General features: G+C 59.4%; 1 protein-coding gene across 3 annotated transcripts in view; it reads right to left on the bottom strand.

The window, feature by feature from the left end:
- Nucleotides 1-4352: 4352 nt before the first annotated feature.
- AGRN (agrin) overlaps nucleotides 4353-16411 on the bottom strand; it is a 31932-nt gene continuing 19873 nt past the window's right edge. The window contains exons 8-36 of one of the 3 annotated variants that reach the window (XM_003793176.3): nucleotides 16010-16228; nucleotides 15742-15936; nucleotides 15453-15653; nucleotides 15218-15366; nucleotides 15031-15136; nucleotides 14212-14328; nucleotides 13954-14118; nucleotides 13619-13762; nucleotides 13406-13530; nucleotides 13227-13332; nucleotides 12789-13121; nucleotides 12442-12579; nucleotides 11922-12049; nucleotides 11673-11787; nucleotides 11474-11593; nucleotides 11074-11400; nucleotides 10793-10985; nucleotides 10437-10652; nucleotides 9847-10076; nucleotides 9608-9742; nucleotides 9321-9417; nucleotides 9068-9232; nucleotides 8865-8976; nucleotides 8316-8432; nucleotides 8012-8204; nucleotides 7848-7935; nucleotides 6471-6695; nucleotides 5943-6046; nucleotides 4353-5684 (exon numbers count right to left, since the gene is read on the bottom strand). In XM_003793176.3, the coding sequence (XP_003793224.1) occupies nucleotides 5527-5684; nucleotides 5943-6046; nucleotides 6471-6695; nucleotides 7848-7935; nucleotides 8012-8204; nucleotides 8316-8432; nucleotides 8865-8976; nucleotides 9068-9232; nucleotides 9321-9417; nucleotides 9608-9742; nucleotides 9847-10076; nucleotides 10437-10652; nucleotides 10793-10985; nucleotides 11074-11400; nucleotides 11474-11593; nucleotides 11673-11787; nucleotides 11922-12049; nucleotides 12442-12579; nucleotides 12789-13121; nucleotides 13227-13332; nucleotides 13406-13530; nucleotides 13619-13762; nucleotides 13954-14118; nucleotides 14212-14328; nucleotides 15031-15136; nucleotides 15218-15366; nucleotides 15453-15653; nucleotides 15742-15936; nucleotides 16010-16228 (4721 nt within the window). In that variant the 3' untranslated portion in view covers nucleotides 4353-5526. Of the gene's footprint in view, nucleotides 5685-5942; nucleotides 6047-6470; nucleotides 6696-7847; nucleotides 7936-8011; nucleotides 8205-8315; nucleotides 8433-8864; nucleotides 8977-9067; nucleotides 9233-9320; nucleotides 9418-9607; nucleotides 9743-9846; nucleotides 10077-10436; nucleotides 10653-10792; nucleotides 10986-11073; nucleotides 11401-11473; nucleotides 11594-11672; nucleotides 11788-11921; nucleotides 12050-12441; nucleotides 12580-12788; nucleotides 13122-13226; nucleotides 13333-13405; nucleotides 13531-13618; nucleotides 13763-13953; nucleotides 14119-14211; nucleotides 14329-15030; nucleotides 15137-15217; nucleotides 15367-15452; nucleotides 15654-15741; nucleotides 15937-15994; nucleotides 16229-16411 lie in introns of all 3 variants that reach the window. The other 2 variants (XM_023515219.1, XM_023515217.1) reach the window with 2 other exon arrangements.

Below are 16411 nucleotides of genomic sequence, written 5' to 3'. Positions count from 1 at the left end.
TATCCACATTTGGTAAGAGGTCCCTGTCCTGTGCCCACCCTCAACCCACAGAATATCCCACTGGATCAGATACCTGGCAGCCGCAGGGGTGGGTGGCCTCTGTCTCCAGGGGTGCCAACTCCTGCCCCTCTTGGGCAGTTCTTGGCTACCCTCCATGGGGATGGAGAGAGCCTAGGGCCCTTAGGGTAGGGCTGGCAGGAAGGGTGGAGCCTCAGCCAGGCCCAGAGCCCTGCCATGGGGTGGGGGCCCTTCTCCACTGTGGCCACTGTAGGTCCCTCTGCACACCCACCAACCCAGCCTGGCGCATGAGGTGGCCACTCCCTGTCCTACCTTCAGCCCAGGAATCCTGCACCACTAGGCAGGCATGACCAAGAAGCCTGTGCTGGTTCCAGCTTGGGCAGGTCTCACTCTCCTCACCCCTGACCTTAAAGTCCAAGTACTTCCTGGTGAACCAGCTGGGTCTCTGTCTGGGGTGGGTAGGGGACTCAAGGAGACCCTGGAAAAACTGTCCAGTGTGGGGACTCACAGGCACCCATGCCTGAGGCACCAATGAAGACACAGAACTGAGAACACGGGACTTTACTGAAATACCATATGGCTATAGGCCATTCCATGATGGGGGTGACATCACACACAGTCATGCACATGTGGGCCACACCCTCGACACTTTGGCACCAACTTGTGAGGTTGCATAGTCAGGTGGTCAACAGCCACTCACAATGCACCCTCATGCGACAAGCATTTATCCATCTGACCATGACGGGCTGAGCCACCGCCCAGCTGAATCCCAGACCACCTTGATACAGGAAGGGCTGAAATGCTGGTGCTGCAGTGAGGTCAGGGACAGATGAATCCTAGTGCTTCTGGCCACTCACACAAGCTCTGTCACCCAGGGACAAACCACAGCCCTGCCTTCCCTCTCCAGCCTTCGCCTGCCTTCCCCGGCTTGCCCTGGTGCCTGGTTAACGAGGGCCTGAGGCAGATCCCAGTACCCACCCAGTGCTCAGGTACGAGCTCCTCAGTACAGTTCTCCGAGGGACACCAAGGGCGCTGGTCACTCCCCGCGTAGGCGTGGGGCAGGTCCAGAGGCTATGCAGCCCCTCAGCGATGGAGGTAGTGCTCGCAGGAGGCCTCTGGTGTCCCGCGTGGGAAGCAGACGGTCAGCCCCGCTTACCCGGTACACCCACCAAGCCCCTGGACCTTCCAGGTGACCCCGCCCCCTAGAGACCCCACACCCACGTCTGGGTGGTGGCGCTCTTCCTGTGCTTCTTCCGGGAGAGGTACCTCTGTAGGTCACCAAGGTGACACGCCTGTGCAGGTCCCGCTTCACCTGCTTGCGCAGGCGCAGATGTCCTGGATGTACCTTGGCGACGCGACGCCAGGTACCCGAAAGTGTACCCGACCTCCGGTCTGCATCACGCCCGAGCGATGCCGCCGCACCAGCTGGATGGTCTTTGGGACCTCGATGTCGCCAGGGGACGCGCGCGCTCTGGGCGGAGCCAGCAGGGGCGGGGCTCCGATGCCCAAGCTGTTTGGACTAACCAGGCGGACTGTGAAGGTTCGTCGCCTAGGCCAAGGACCCGCCCTTATCGTGGCCCCGCCCAGAATATCGGGGCACGCCCCAACAGGCCACGCCCCCGACATGCAGCTCTAGGTGCGGTTCACTTCGGTTGAGTTTGGCTGCGATTCCGTGGCAGGCCAGCAAAATCCCTACCAGGAGCATCGCGGGTTCTGTGCAGGGTGGGGCGGTGCAGAGGAGCGAGAGGAGGCCTCACTTGGCACAGGAATCCCTGGCCCCTAGATGGAGTGGCCAGGGATTAACCAAGGCCGAGCAGGAGGGAGAGGGAAGATAAGACGGAGGGGGGTACTGAGGGAGGGGAAGGACAACAGAGAGGAGTAGGGATGGGGAGAGGAGGATAATGCCAGAAGGAGGAGAAGAGTTGGCCCAGCAGCCTGAGCGAGGGAAGGGGACAGGGAGCATGAGGGGAGAAGCAGGTTGTAAGGACAGTGGGCCCATCCAGGGGGCTAGGCACAGGGGATGGGGCAGGGGAAAAGAATCTGCTTGGGACAGAAGTAGGCACCGCTGGCTTACAAAGGAGACTGAAGCTGCTGAGATGGGCTGGGGTGAGGTCACTGAGCCCAGTTAACACTCACTGCCCAGAGCCCTCGCCTGTGCTCACTGGGTTGTGAGACAAGGAAGCCACCCAGGCCAGGAGGGTTGGATAAATTCAGCTATGGAAGGCTTTCCCAGCTCAGCACAGACCTGAGGACTCCTGACCACTCCCACCCACAGCACACCTGCTTGACTGTCTTCCAAGCCCACCGGGACTGGGCACAACACCTGCAACTCCTGCCCACAGTAGGAATGGCCCTTGGCCAGGCACTGAGCAGCAGTGCACTGCTGGCTAGTGCAGAAGCATCTGTTCTGGGGGGAATGCCTGCACCAGCCTCATTGGCAGACACCGCACCCTTACCCTGCATGCTGCAAGGACACACACACGTGCCTTTTGGGGGGCTTTCTGGGACCCTCTCCACTTCCAGTGTCCCATAGGCTCCTTCTCCCTGCTCCTTCAGCAGCCAATCCTACCTGGCCTTGCCCCACCTCCCTGCTAGTTGTGACTGTGACGTGAGTTCTTTTTTTTTTTTTTTTTTGAGACAGAGCCTCAAGCTATCCTCCTGGGTAGAGTTCTGTGACATCACAGCTCACAGCAACCTCCAACTCCTGGGCTCAAGGAAGTCTCCTGCCTCAGCCTCCCCAGTAGCTGGGACCACAGACGCTTGCCACAATGCCCAGCTATTTTTTGGTTGCAGCTGTCGTTGTTTAGTGGGCCCAGGCTGGATTTGAACCCGCCACCTTAGGTGTATGTGGCTGGCGCCTTAGCTACTTGAGCCACAGGTGCTGAGCCAACATGTGAGTTCTGATGGACCAGCAAGGCATGCAGACAGGCCTGTGATGCATACCTTCCTCACTCCATGGCCTGACTCCTCTTCTGGGGTCACTCTAAAAAGAATTACTAGCTGTTTCCCCAGCAGTCAAGCCCCAGGGAATAAGTCTTTGCAAGCCCCAGAGGAGCCCTAAGTGGCTCAAACAGTCTAGGCAGGGAAGGAGCTTGGGATTAAGGTTCAGTCTGCCTGCTCTGAGGGCCTCTTGGGGACTCCTGCCCAACCCTCCCTTGAATGTCTGCTGTCCTGTAGGGTCCACATTTTGCCCATGACTCTTGGGACCCTGGTGCAGAGGCAGGTATGGGTGCCTACCCCAGCTCTGGATGGGTGGGGCAGGTGGGCAGGTGGGGAGTCCATCAGGTTACATAATGCAGTTTATTTACCATAGTGGCTTTTGTCCCAACATGGTTCCCTCATGAGGCCAGGAATTTGAGCTCAGGACTAAGTCGTACTCATGTGGTAGCCCAGAGCCTCTCAGGATGTCAGCAGGGAGAGAAGCATGAATGAATGAATGAATAGAGGAAGGAGAGAATGAACAGCTCCCCTAACCCTCTGGTTGGTAGGCCAGACCTGTCAGGTGCCACCACCCCCAATAGCATTGCAACTAATCTCTGCAGGAGGGGCTCTTGGTCATCTGGACATCTTATTCTGAAGCGTCTCCTTTGGCGGCACAGAGGACACCCAGGGCCCCACCAGGAGAGACAAGCAAAAATTGTTGCGAGGGAGGAAGGAAGGTCCCTGAAAGCCCATTGCAGATTCTCCTTTAACCTACTTTTAAAATCATCATCGAAGGTTTTCTCTTCCTGGCTCCATAGCTGATGCAGATGGAAACAATGAACCCCTTCCAGCAACACAGATAACTAATCAAGTTGGAACTTGCACAGGTAAATCAGAAAGAATGCCCCACACAGCCTGTCTCAAATACGTAGTGACAATCATATTTTGGGTTTGGGGCCTAGAGCTGTCCCAGGGGAGTCAAACTGGGGCAGTTCCCACTGAGCGGACAGTGGGTGAGGCTGCCATGCAATGACCTCCAGGGCAGTCACAGGTGAGGCCATTAGGAAAAGGGGTAGCAGCCTAAGACACTGGAGGGGAGAGGTTGGAGACACGGAGTCAAACCATGGACAGGAGTAGGCCCCTGACAGCTCCTCAGATAGCTATGAGCCTGCCAAGCCCCACTGGACCTGCCCTGTCCAGCCCCAACAACCCTAACCCATGGCTTCTAAAGCACAAGCCACATAACCCCTGCCTTCTTCGTAAGTCCTGGACCCTGGCTCATTGGCTGCCTCCTTCATCCAGAGCCACCTATGGGAGTTCAAAGCCTGTGTCCTCACCACTAAGCTGATCAAGAAGCAATCAGGAATCAGGCTGCTGGGCTGGCAGCTGAGGAGGACAGATCCAAGTGCCTCTGTAAAGTTTAAGACTTTATTTCATGGTGATTGACACACATACTGGAGTTAGTAACACGGTGCCACAAGGCTCCCTCTGGCTCCCATGTCAGCTACACTGAGGGTCTGGGCTGCCACCCCACCAGCTTTATCTAGTGTAGCTCCTAGGATTGGGCTGGAGATTGAGGGTTAGGACAGCGTGAGACATTGCAGTTTAAGGCATTTCTGGCTTCAGAGCCATCTTTATTGCCCTTACACCTGCCCTTTGGCCTTGGTCAGATGCTAGGCCAGCCCCTGATCCATCTCAGATGCCAAACCACTGTTCCTCACACTGGAGCTGCAGTGAGGGTATCAGGCCAGGGCAAGAAGGATGGGAGCACCCAAATCCAGGCATCAAATAAAATCAGTGCATGAAAAATGTGGTTGGCAGGCCAGGACCCTAAGGCAGGCAGGTAGACAACAGTCATTCCACCTCAGTCTACTCCCTCCAGAGGCTCCTCCCAAGAACTGGGCATGGCCACATCCAGGGTGGCTGGGTGGATGGACAGGGCCAGCTGAGAGGCAGGAAGCCCCAGAAGGGCCTGGGTCTGGCCTCTGCTCCCCAGCACCTTAGAAATGGGGGACTCAGCTGGGGGGGTGGAGGTAAGTGTGGCCTCAAGAGTAACAGTGTTTCTAAATCACAGGATTGGCCCAGGAGGTCCAGGCCAGCCCCAGTGAGGCTGGACACAACCCACAGTACACACAGGAAGGAGCAGCTTAAATGGAAACTCGGAAAGGCCCTGCAGGGATTGCACGGGGTGCCCCCTCAACCTTGGCAGCTCCTTTCTGCTCTGGGACATAAGCCCTGCCAGAAGGAGTGAGAGTAACCTGGGGGTAGGGTCTCTGACAAGCAAGGGGACACGAGAGGAACACATGGTGGACACATGGGAGCACAGTATGAAGCCTGAGGTGCGGCACCCTGAGGCAGAAGGGCTTCATCCTGAGGCTGCCATCAAGCCAAGCCCTTCATGCTGTCATGGTGCGCCAGAGTCCCTCAGCATGGGTTTGTCTGCAGCACGGCTGCCTGGACGGAAAGGGGGCCGGGCCAGCAGTCCCTCCGGCTGACAAGCAGGCAAGAAACCATTATCAAAAAGCAAAAAGTTTACAAAAATAGAAAATAATTACAGCAGGATGGGTGGTGAACTCAGATGCCAGCTCATGGAGTAGGGCAGGGCTGCAGCTTGGGCTTGGTGACGGCATCCTCCAGTAGGCGCAGTGGGCGCTGGCCCACGACCACATCCTGCAGGCAGCCCACAAAGCCTGTGCTGTACGCTTTGGGTAGTGCCTGGCCGGCAGGCAGCTTCTGCAGACCCCCTGTATGATAGTAGAGAGTCACCCAGCTGTGACTCAGCAATGCTTCCAGGCAGAGGGACCACTAGACCCTTGTGCCCTCCATCGGTCCTGCCTCTTGCCCACAACTCTGGGAACCACAGGAGCTAAAGTGGGAGAGGACAAAGGCTGCCCCAGCTGGCCTATCTGCTGTGCTGAGGGGGGCTGGTGCAGGTGCCAGCTCTGGGGGTAAAGTGTGTCCTTTGGGTACTGTGAGCCCCATGGGGCCCTCTAGACACTCACCAAGCCACAGGGTTCCATCTGTGTCCAGCTGTGTGGCGCCCAGTGGGGAGGAACCAGTCACAGGGGCCTCGTTGCCAACTTGAAGTGAGCCTTCTCTCTGTTCCCTGGGGATGGGGGCGAGACCACCAAGGGCTCCAGAGCGCCCTCCTCAATCCTCTACATCTAAGTGCCTTGTGGGTACCACACCCCAAGGACCAGGCCAAGCACCATCCCAGGAGGCCAGGATGGGGTGGCCCTTATCCCCAGAATAGCACTTGGTGGCTGAGACAGGGGATGCTCAAGCTAGTCATGCCTCCCACATTATCACCCCCCAATAGGCACAGCTCCCTTCCCAGGTTGGGAGTCACCTGTGACTACTTTTCCTGCATCTTCCTGTCCTTCCCTAACCCCCGGCTGGGAGTGACCCTGGGTCAGGCCACCCAGCCTGTCTTTCCTAACCCCTGCCCAGCCAGGAGTGACCAGGCACAATTCAACTGGGCAAGTCCAGGCAGCGTGGCACTATGCTTGGTGCCCCAGGCCCCTGCTGACCTGTGTGCCCTGACCCGTAGCCAGTGGTTGGTGTTGACTGGCACGGAGGATCGCAGCACCACAGGCTGGGAGCCCAGGTCATAGGTCATCTGCAGGTGCCCATCAACGATGGCCAGTGCCATGTAGTCCGCCTGCTCCGTGGCCTTGCCACTCCACAGCACCAGCCCCTGTGTGGCTTCAGTACGCAAACTCAACTCGAAGTGGTTGCTCTGCAGCGCCTTCTCACTGCAGGGCAGAGGCAGGTCAGGGCCTCAAGGGTGGTGGCAGCAGGCAGGAATGGGTAGGGGCCACAATAGCAGAGGCCATGGGGGCTATGGTGGGACCCGGGCTGGAAGTGTAGACGGATAGGCGGACACCGATAGAGAAGGGAAGGAGAGAGATGAACAGACAGAGGGGCAGCTGGGCAAAGACAACCAAAGACAGCATGGAGGATGGCATGGTGACGGACCAATGGGGTTGCCAGGCACTGCCATATGCTCACCTGTGAGAAGCCCCAGAGTCTGGAGTTTTGGGGCTTAGAAGCAGGAAGAGAGGGAGACAAGTAAGCAGGAGTGGGTAGGCTGATGCACCCCCTCCTCAGAAGGGGAGGAGCAAGCATCCACAGAGAGAGGCATGAGCCCACCCCCAACCTGCAACATGCACATGTGGACAGCCAGGGAGAATGTGGCCCAGGCTGCATGCAGAGCCCAAGAAGGAGACAGAGGGCAGGCGTTGGGGATTGAGGGCTCTCCGGTTGGAAGTGGCCTCTTATGCTCAAGTACACATATGCACACTCACGCACGCACATGCCCAGACACACAAACCTGCTTGCTCGCACACCTACAGACAAACACGCACATGCAAACACAGAGAAACTCATACTCCCATGCATGCTCATGCACACCTAGGCACACACACGGGCATGACTGTGCTGGTGCCTAGGTGCCGGGGTTGGCTGTGGGGGTGGGTGAGCTGACCAACCCTTGTAGGCTTCCCCAGAGGGGTGACACCCCCTTTCAAGGTAAGGAGCTGAGCCCCATGCAGTATAAGCAGTCCCCTGGGCTCCCCACTATGGTGGAAAGTTCTGCCCTGGTGGGGCTCTGGACTGTGCTGCAGATGGGTGGGGCAAAGAATGGGTGAAGGTAAGGAGGTACAGGTGGGCCATGGTGCTACTTACGCTGGGATCTCATTGGTTAGTTCGCTTGGAAACAAAGAGACAAGTGGTAAGAGGAAGGAGTGTACAGGTGGGGTGGTTGGTGGGCCTCTCTTCCTGGCCACAGGCTGTGGGGGTGTGTGTGCAGAACCCTACACCCTGTCCTATACTCATGTACAGACAGGACCAGGCCAACAGCAGAGGATGGGGCTACGGGGTTGAGGGGAGTGGTGGTAGCCAGTTACCTCTCAGTTACAGCGCTGAGGTACTCAATGTAGGTATGCCCATCAAAGGCCAGTGTGTCCAGGTCCCCTGCCGCTTTCTCAATCAGCCCTGCAGGACGAGCAGGTGAGAGCAGGCCTTGCTGGGCCTGGGGTGTCTGGCCCTGCTCTAGGCAGCCAGCACTCACCATTCTCACAGTGCAGCCCTGAGAACCCTCCAGGGCACAGGCACACATACATGGCCTCCTTGGGCACACAGGAGGCACCGTTGAGGCAGGGGTGGCCTGAGGCCCAGGTGCAAGGGTGGTCTGTAAAGGATGAGATGTCCACTGCTCGCAACACATGCTCCTGGGTCAGCAGCTGTTGGCCTCTCAGGGAGACCTATGGGGGAATGAGAGCCTCCGTCCTGCTTGCTGCCCTCACCCCAGGGCCCATTCATGGGATGCTGTCACCTCACCCCACCATGGAGAGCCCTGCCCTCACCCCACATACCAATTGGATGGCACCATCAAAGCCGGAAGATACCCCAGCTGCCCGGGCCAGCTTGCTGAAGTCAGGGGCCCCCCCAATGTAGAGTGGCTCCTTCAGGTTGAGGACAGTGTGTGGAACCTGTGGGGAGGCAGTGGGTGAAGGGCTGTGTGGAGCCCACCCACTGGGCAAAGGTCCAACCACTTGCAATATCCAACACCCCTAGGGCCCCAGCCTAGCTAGGGGCAGCGTTAATTCACACAGAAATGGCAGGTGGTGGGACTTAGTCAGGGGAGGAGCTACTCTAAGGTGGAGATGCTAGAGACAGATGATCCAGATGACAGGGTGGACAGTACCTTACGGGATTTCTGACATCCAAGAGCGGTGGGGGTTGCGGAGCGAGAGCAGAGAGCAGTGAGGCAGAGGGAGGCAGAGGACAGCACAGACAGAGAAAACAGTTCAGTGAGAGCCACTGGCAGTGGCCAGGCCCTGGAGGAGGAGGAGGAGGAGGAGGCTGCGGGGTGGGAGCAGGTCCTGGAGGGGCCAAGGCCCCACTCATGGTGGGGCACTCACCGGGGACTCCCCTAGCACTCGGGAGCCATCACCAACACGTATGGAGCCCTTGCGGCCATTTCGCTCCAGTGAGACCCGGGTCCAGGTGTTCAGGGTGACTGGCTCCTTGTTCCTGGCAAGGAGGGTGCATGTGAGTAGGCTCTGGGCCCACCACCCACTGGCCCACTTCTGGGCTCAGGCAGCCCCTGCCGACGCGGGTCCACCTGATGATTGCTGCCCCCTTGCCCAGGTCATAGCGGAACTCCAAGTGGCGGTTGTGCAGTGCCAGCGACACAAAGTCCCCCTTGCCATCTGTCTTCTGTCCATTGTAGAGGAGCAAGCCGCTGGGGCCACGAGCCAGAAACACCACCTCCAGCTCCATCTTCTCCCTGGGGTCACATGCCATTGTGGGGCCTCTTGTTGTCCCCCTCCCCCACAAGCTGGACAGAGGCAAGGACCTGGTACCCCCAGACTGACCCTAGGTCCCGCCCAAAGGTGTGCAATCCTTTCAGCTCCAGGTAGGAGAAGCCACTGAAGTCAGCCAGGAAGGGCCGAGTGTCATCCAGCTCCAAGACTGTGGAGGACCAGGCAGAGTCATACAGGGCTGCTGCCTTGGCCCTGGGAGCCTCCTGCACCCCACCCTCATAGCTCCACTAGCCCTGTGCCCAATTCAAAACCTAATGCTGTAGAGAACCCCAACCCACACCTCAACTCCAACCGGACCCAATCTGAATCCCATGCCTTGAGAGCCCCATGCTCCTTACCTGTCTGGCAGAGAGCACCCCCACGTCCCAAGGGGCACTCGCACTTAGCTCTACCCTCTGGCAGCACGTGGCAGGGGGCTGCCCCATGGCAGGGGTTTGGCTGACAGGGACTCTTCTCATAGGTGCAAGTTGGGCCTGGAAGGAGGAAAATGGGGGGGGGGAGGTCCCAAAAAGCCTAAGACCTTGCCCATAGTCACATGGTTTCCCAACCCTGGCACCTGGCCCAACCCTGCCCTCACCAAAGTGGCCAGGTGGGCACTGACAGTGGAACATGCCAGCCTCCAGGGCCTGGCATGGGGCCCCGCCATGGCAGGGGCTGGGCAAGCAGGGGTGGTCTCCACACTCGCCCACACCGGAGCTTTGAGTCACAGCCCCCTGCCAGTTGCTGAGCTCCAGCCGTCGGTTGTTGACATCTAGCAGGCGGATGCAGCCCCTCAGGCCAACACCAATGGCTGTCCGCTCAAGCACCCTGCCACCAGGAAGGAAACAGATCAGGGACCAGAGGCAGAGGCAGTCTCTCAGGCCAGTTGGAAGTGGCATCCCCAGCAAGCCAGAGCTGGGGCTCAGGGACACCCCTGTTCCCAGCCCCCTCTGATGCCTAGGATTTGGCTGGTCCCAAGGAGGACAGACCAGGAGGGTTGGGGTCAGCTCCTCCCTGGTCATAGGGCAGCCACCCACTGCAGGACAGGGTACAGAGCAGTGCAGGGTCACTGCCACAGTAACATAAAGGGGAGCAACACCCTCCTCCCCTTGGCTATTTGCAGGACTGCTTGGATCTCTTGGGTGCCAACCATAAAGCAAAGGTAGAGCCACACCACCAAGTGCTCACACGGCAGCCTGATCTTCTGGGACGCCGCCCACAAACAGGTCTGTGTCCAGGTTGAGGCCATCAGTGCCCCTGGGGCTCTCACCCAGAATAGGGGTCTCACCATCCACTGAGAGTGTACCCCGGCGCCAATGCCGCGACAGCTCTAGGCGGTGCCAACGGCCAGGCTCTATGGGCACTGCGCTAGTCAGCACTGCAGGCCCTGAACCTGTGTCAAACCTGGGGGCAGGAGCAGATACTCAGAGCCACTAGTCTGGCCCAACCCCCTTAACTCCACCCTGCCCTGAGCCCCATGCACCCATACTGCACCCCAACCCCTGATTTGCAGGCCTGTACCCTGTTCCGCCCACCCCACCAACCTGAGCTGCACGCGGCCGCCCTGCAGTGCTAGTGCCAGAAAGTCCTTGCCCCGTGCATTGCCGTTGTACAGCAGCAGCCCCTGAGGCTCCAGCGCCCGGAATTCCAGCGCCAGGCGCAGAGTGTGGTAGGCGCGGAGGGTGGGGAAAGCCAGGAAGGACTGGCCCCCGAAGGCTGGCACCGGGTTGTGCAGCGCTGCAGAGCAAAAGGGACTGTTGGCTGGGGAAGAACCGAGGACTCGCCCCCACGGCCTCGAGCTCCTCCCCTGCAGTGACGCCCTTACCTTCCTCACAGATCGCGCCTCCTCTGCCTGCAGGGCAGCTGCAGGAGAAGTCCCTGCCAGAGTCCCCCTCTCTGCAAGTCCCTCCATGGAGGCAGGGCTGGGAATCACAGGCCCTTGGGGGCTGTTCAGGCCGTCCTGGCACATGGCTGGGGACAGTTGGTGGGGGCCGGTGTGTAGTGGGCAGGGCGGTGGTCTTGCCAGCTGGGTGGCTGGTATGACTGGGGAACGAGGCCCAAGAGGTCACGGCAGAGGGCTGGTGGGCCACAGTGGTAGCTCTGGCTGTGGTCACAGCAGCAGTGGCTCCAGTGAAGAAGGCAGGAAACCAATCTGAGAGTAGGGGAAGCCATCAGGATCTGCTGGGAGCAGGACGTGGGTATGGGGACAGGCAAACTGGGCTCACCGAAGTCCATGAAGCGTACGTGCTCCTGCAGAGGGCGCCTCACCCCCAGGGACCGTCGCCGGGATGCCTGGATCTGCCGGAGGAGGGCTCGGCCCACATCTGGTGCCCTGAGGGTTGTGGCTGGGGAGAAACAGCTTTTGAGCATGGTGGCACATCCCCACCCCCAGTGCCTCCCGAAGAACCCTGGGGAAAGGCTCACTGGGGTCAAAGTGTACATCCACAATGGCTCGGACTGATCTGCCAGGTCCCAGGTCCCTCAGATGGACACTCCAAAAGTCTTTCTTGACATCTGAGTTCCGGAAGAGGTCATCCAGCTGTGGGCAGGGAGTGTATGGCTACGCTGGGTTGCCCAGGTCCTTCTGGAGCTGATCCCCTCCAGGCAGTTAGCCCCCTGCCTGGTGCTTTGGGTCTGTCCTGAGTGCCCTGTGCCCACAAGCCCTCTGCTTACTGTGCTTTCAATGCTTCTGGCCATCTCCCCAAACAGCTCTGACTTGGGGTCAGCCATCTCTGGTGTGTAGAACAGTTCCTGGCCCTCGACCCCCTCGAGCTCCAGCACACCCTGGAATACCTTGGTGGCTGTAAGGGAGAGGCAGTGAGGACCTGCCTGTCCCATCTGGCCCCCGGGCTGGCTCCGGCACAGGCCCCAGCAACAAGACACACAGGTACAGGGGCAGGTGGATGTTAGTCAGATGGTCATGAGGTTAGTGGGGACCCCAGGGCAGGGCTGGCATCAGTTACCAGGCAGACTCCTCGGAGCAGCGCCCCAGCCGGCTTGCAGCGAGAGAGACAGGTTAGGCACAGGTCCCAGGCACACATGTGTACAGGGACCAAGACCACACTTGTGCATGTGTGTGCCAAATCCCTGAGACCATCACCCTTGGTACCGACCTGCTGCCCGGGGGTAGGGAGGGCACCCCGGCCATGTCCAGGTTGATCCTCACTCTACCTGCCTCCGGCCACCCACTCACCAGGGCAGTTGGAGCCCTCTGCGTCCAACAAGGGCGTTTTCCCATCTGAGCAGCAGCCCAAAGGCGAGTTATAGCAGGAAGCCCTCTCTATGGGTGGCCCCAGGGTCACCACGCTGCTGCCCTCAGGGGGCTCAAGTCCTGGGGAGGTGCAGTCTGAGCTCAGCCCCAGGTGGAGCCGCTCTTGGGCCTGCCCACCTGCCTGGACCCCTGAGCACCCAAGACCTGCTCCCCATAACCTGAGTACCTGAGACTTGACCCCTGCATACCCCCCACCTTAAATACCACAGACCTACCCCCTCACACCTTCATTACCCTAGACCTGCCCCTATGTCCTACACTCTGCTCACCCCCAGAGCCTCCCCCGCTGGCCTCCTGGTCCCCGCTCAGCTCCTGGTCTCCACTTCCGTCAGCACTCCCAGATTCTCCAAAGGCAGATGTGGCAAGGCTGGGTGCAGGGGAGGGTGCTGTGGGGGGCGCAGTCAGCATGGGCCACATGGTGGTCCTGGGGATGCTGGCAGTGGTCCAAGGCCGTGGTGGGGGTGGATGTGTGGGCTGGCTATGGGGGGTACTGCTGGGAGCCAGGGGGAGGGTGCTGGGAAGAGGCGGCAGCGCCTCACTCAGGACAAGCCCCGAAGTGGTCACGGGTGCGGGTGCTGGGTGGGCACCAGGAGTGACAGCCTCTGCAAGGAGAGGGAGATTAGGGGTGGGAGCTGGTTGAGGGTGCTGGGGTGAGGAAAGGGTCAGGCCTTTCTGGTCAGTTCAGGGCAGTGGCCACTGGGCCTCACCCTGGCATGGGCCGAGGCTTTGGACAGAGATGTGCAGGCCCTGGCGGCAGGCGATGGTCTTTAGCTGGCACTGGTTGCCATAGGTGACTCCATCAGATCCACAGACCTAGGCACAGGGCAAGGATGCTTGGGAGAGGGCTTCCTCTCAGCCATACCCCCTCCATGGTGCCCACCCTCACCTTGGTGGAATTGGCCTCAGGACAGGTGAGTGTCGGGCAAGCACAGTGGGCAGAGCCAGCCTCCTCCACGCAGGAAGCACCAAACTCACAGCGCATCTCTGCACAGGTCTTGGGTGCTGAGGGAGCTGCACAAACATAGGAGCCCCTCCAGCTCAAGGAGCCCTACCTCCACATAGGAAGCCCTAGGTCAGCATCAGCACTTGCCCTCCTTACCTGCTTCACAACCAGCAGGGCCCAGAGCATAGCCATCTGGACACTGCCCACACTTGGGGCCAGCCACTCCAGGTTTACAAGAGCACAGCCCAGTCATCTGCTCACAGTCATCCCGCACAGCTCCCCGAGGCTCACAGCTGCAGGCTGGGGAAGACCTGATGTCTGTACCTGGACACACTCCCCACCTGCTCCAGAGTCCAGCCTGCACCCCTGGCATTGCTCAGTCCCAGCCAGGCATACAGTAGGATAGGGCCTAAGCAGGTGAAAGGACAGTGGGGTTCGGGGGGCAAGCAGGAGTGCTTAGCTTGTGGCCACCCCTGGGCCCTGTCACTCACGGGTGCAGCCACTCCGGCCATCAGTGACAATGCCTCGGAAATTCCAGAAACCAGGCTCACAGCGGTCACACCTGAGGCCACCCACACCTGGGCGGCAGGAGCACTGTCCTGTGGCTGCATCACAGGTCCTGCTGTAGGAGCCATGTGGGTTGCACTGGCACACGCCTGTTGGGCCAGGTTATGACACCATCATGTGGCTGCACCGCTACACTAGGCCGCTAGGCCTGCTGGGAACCAGGGCCCAGCTCAGGTACTCACTGGGGCAGCCAGCCAGGCCCACACCCTGGGCAGCAGTGATGTTGTCCTGGCAGCAGCCATAGGGGGTCTGGGCACAGTGTGAGGGAGCCACAGATGGCAGTGGGGCCAAAGTGGGACCTGTATGGAAGGGCACAGACTTCACACAGTGCTAGACAACCCCCTGGGCCTGGCCGCCTGGCCACTGTGCCTCTGCCAACCCCAGCCAAATTACCACTCAGCCCTGATACCAGCTCCCACTGGGGCTTGGGGGTGAGATCACAAGTAAGGACACATCACACATAAGGACATGTCTGTTAAGGGAAGACCAGGAACCTATAGGACACACATAGCCACATGCACACAAAATACCCCAAATCATAGAAACACAGCCCTGTGCACACTCAGAAAAGTATGTTTTTAGAAGCTAGCACACACACGTACAGTGCCTTTGTTCTTATACACTCACACTACCCAGACACATCTGCATACACATGTAAGCAGACTTTCACTAAATGTGACATGACTAAATGTGTTTACTGGATCAGTTTCCCCTCATCAAGAAATTTTCCCCAACACGAAAATGAGGCCTAGAAGTGGAGTCCCACATGGCTCACACAACAGGAGCTTAGTGCACACTGACAGCCGGCCCCCCTGCTGTAGATGCTGAGTAGGAGCACACATGCACATTGCATGCATGAGCCACCACACACAAACCCACCACAGCACGTGGGCACATCCACCCACCTCATACTTGTGTGCATGCAGGAACAGAGATTGCTGCATGTTCTCACATGAAGTCTGAACCCCTGTGCCCAGACACACCCCAAGGTGCCCACTCACCTCGGCAGGCTCCCTGGGCTGCAACATACAGCTCTTGCTGCAACTCACACCTGGCCTTCTTCAGGTCACACTCAGTGCTGTAGGTGACCCCATCTGAGCCGCACACCTGGAGAGGTGGTATCAGTGTGGCCAGCTGCAGCCCCTTCCTCACCACCCTCCTAGAGCCTGAGGAGGGCAGGGGGCTCACCAGGCTCCTCAGGACACTCTGGCAGCTGAAGTCACAGATGCATGGCCCATCCTCTGAGTCCTCGTCCCAGATGCCACCGTGCTGCTGGCACAACTCTTGCTCACACTCACTGTCCTCCCCAGAGCCAGAGCCTCCAGAGCCACACTCAGCTGCAGGGAAGGGGACTATATCATGCACAGAGTCCTTGTCCAAGGCTGGTGTCCAGCAGCTCATTCTAGATAGTCCTTGGACCTACCCTGTTCACATGGCCCTGTCCGGACCCCCTCGATCTGCACCTGCTGGCGGCAGGCAGCTTCCCGCATCTCACACACACTGCTGTAGGTGACACCATCGCTGCCACACACAGGACCAGGTGGGGGGCGCTCACACCGGGGACACACACACTGGCCAGCTGAACACACAGCCCCAAAGGCACACACTGTGTCTCCACAAGTCTCTGCAGGAGAAAGAACCAGGCAGGGTCTCCAGACCCTGGCAGAAGGAGATGGTGACCCTGGTTTGACTGGCCCCACAGCCTCACTCACGGCAGTGTCCAGCTGAGGCTACACGCAGGCTGATCTGGTGTGTGCAGGCGTGGACGTGCAGCTCACACTCACTGGAATACGTGTGCCCGTCAGAACCACACACAGGCTGGGCTGAGGCCACACACTCAGAGGGGCACACACAGCGGCCAGTCTCAGCCTCACACATGGCTCCAAAGCGGCACTGCCCACAGCGGTCTGGAGAGGGGGCTCTGTCACCAAGGTGACCAGGCACACGCCCCTCCACCAGACCCACCTGTCCACCACTGACCACAGGGTCCTCTGCGGGCCACCTGGATCTCCTGTCTGAGGATACATGCTGTGGATTCCAGTTCACATGCGCTGCCATATGTGATGCCATCACTGCCACACACAGGGTCATAGATGCCCAAGCATGCCTGCTGGCACTCACAGACTGCCTGCCCATTCTTCACAGCACACGTCGCCCCAAATGTGCATAGTACTCCATGGCATGGGGATGGGGCCTGGTCTGGGGGGTGGGGGGTAAACAGACACTCAGCAGGCCTCCACCCCCTCTCAGCTCTGAGCAGAGCTCCCAACCCCACGCAGCAGTCCCTTTCAGGGTAGGGATGGTGGAAGAAGAGCGAATAGGGAGAAGGGCCAGATGCACAGGACACAGCAGAGAAGTGACAGACATGACACCAATAGGACA

Source organism: Otolemur garnettii, unplaced genomic scaffold (assembly GCF_000181295.1).
Source record: "Otolemur garnettii isolate 467f Iridium unplaced genomic scaffold, OtoGar3 scaffold00067, whole genome shotgun sequence".
NCBI lineage: Eukaryota > Metazoa > Chordata > Mammalia > Primates > Galagidae > Otolemur > Otolemur garnettii.
Note: the sequence above shows the minus strand (reverse complement) of the source record. Positions and strands in the feature narration are given on the sequence as shown.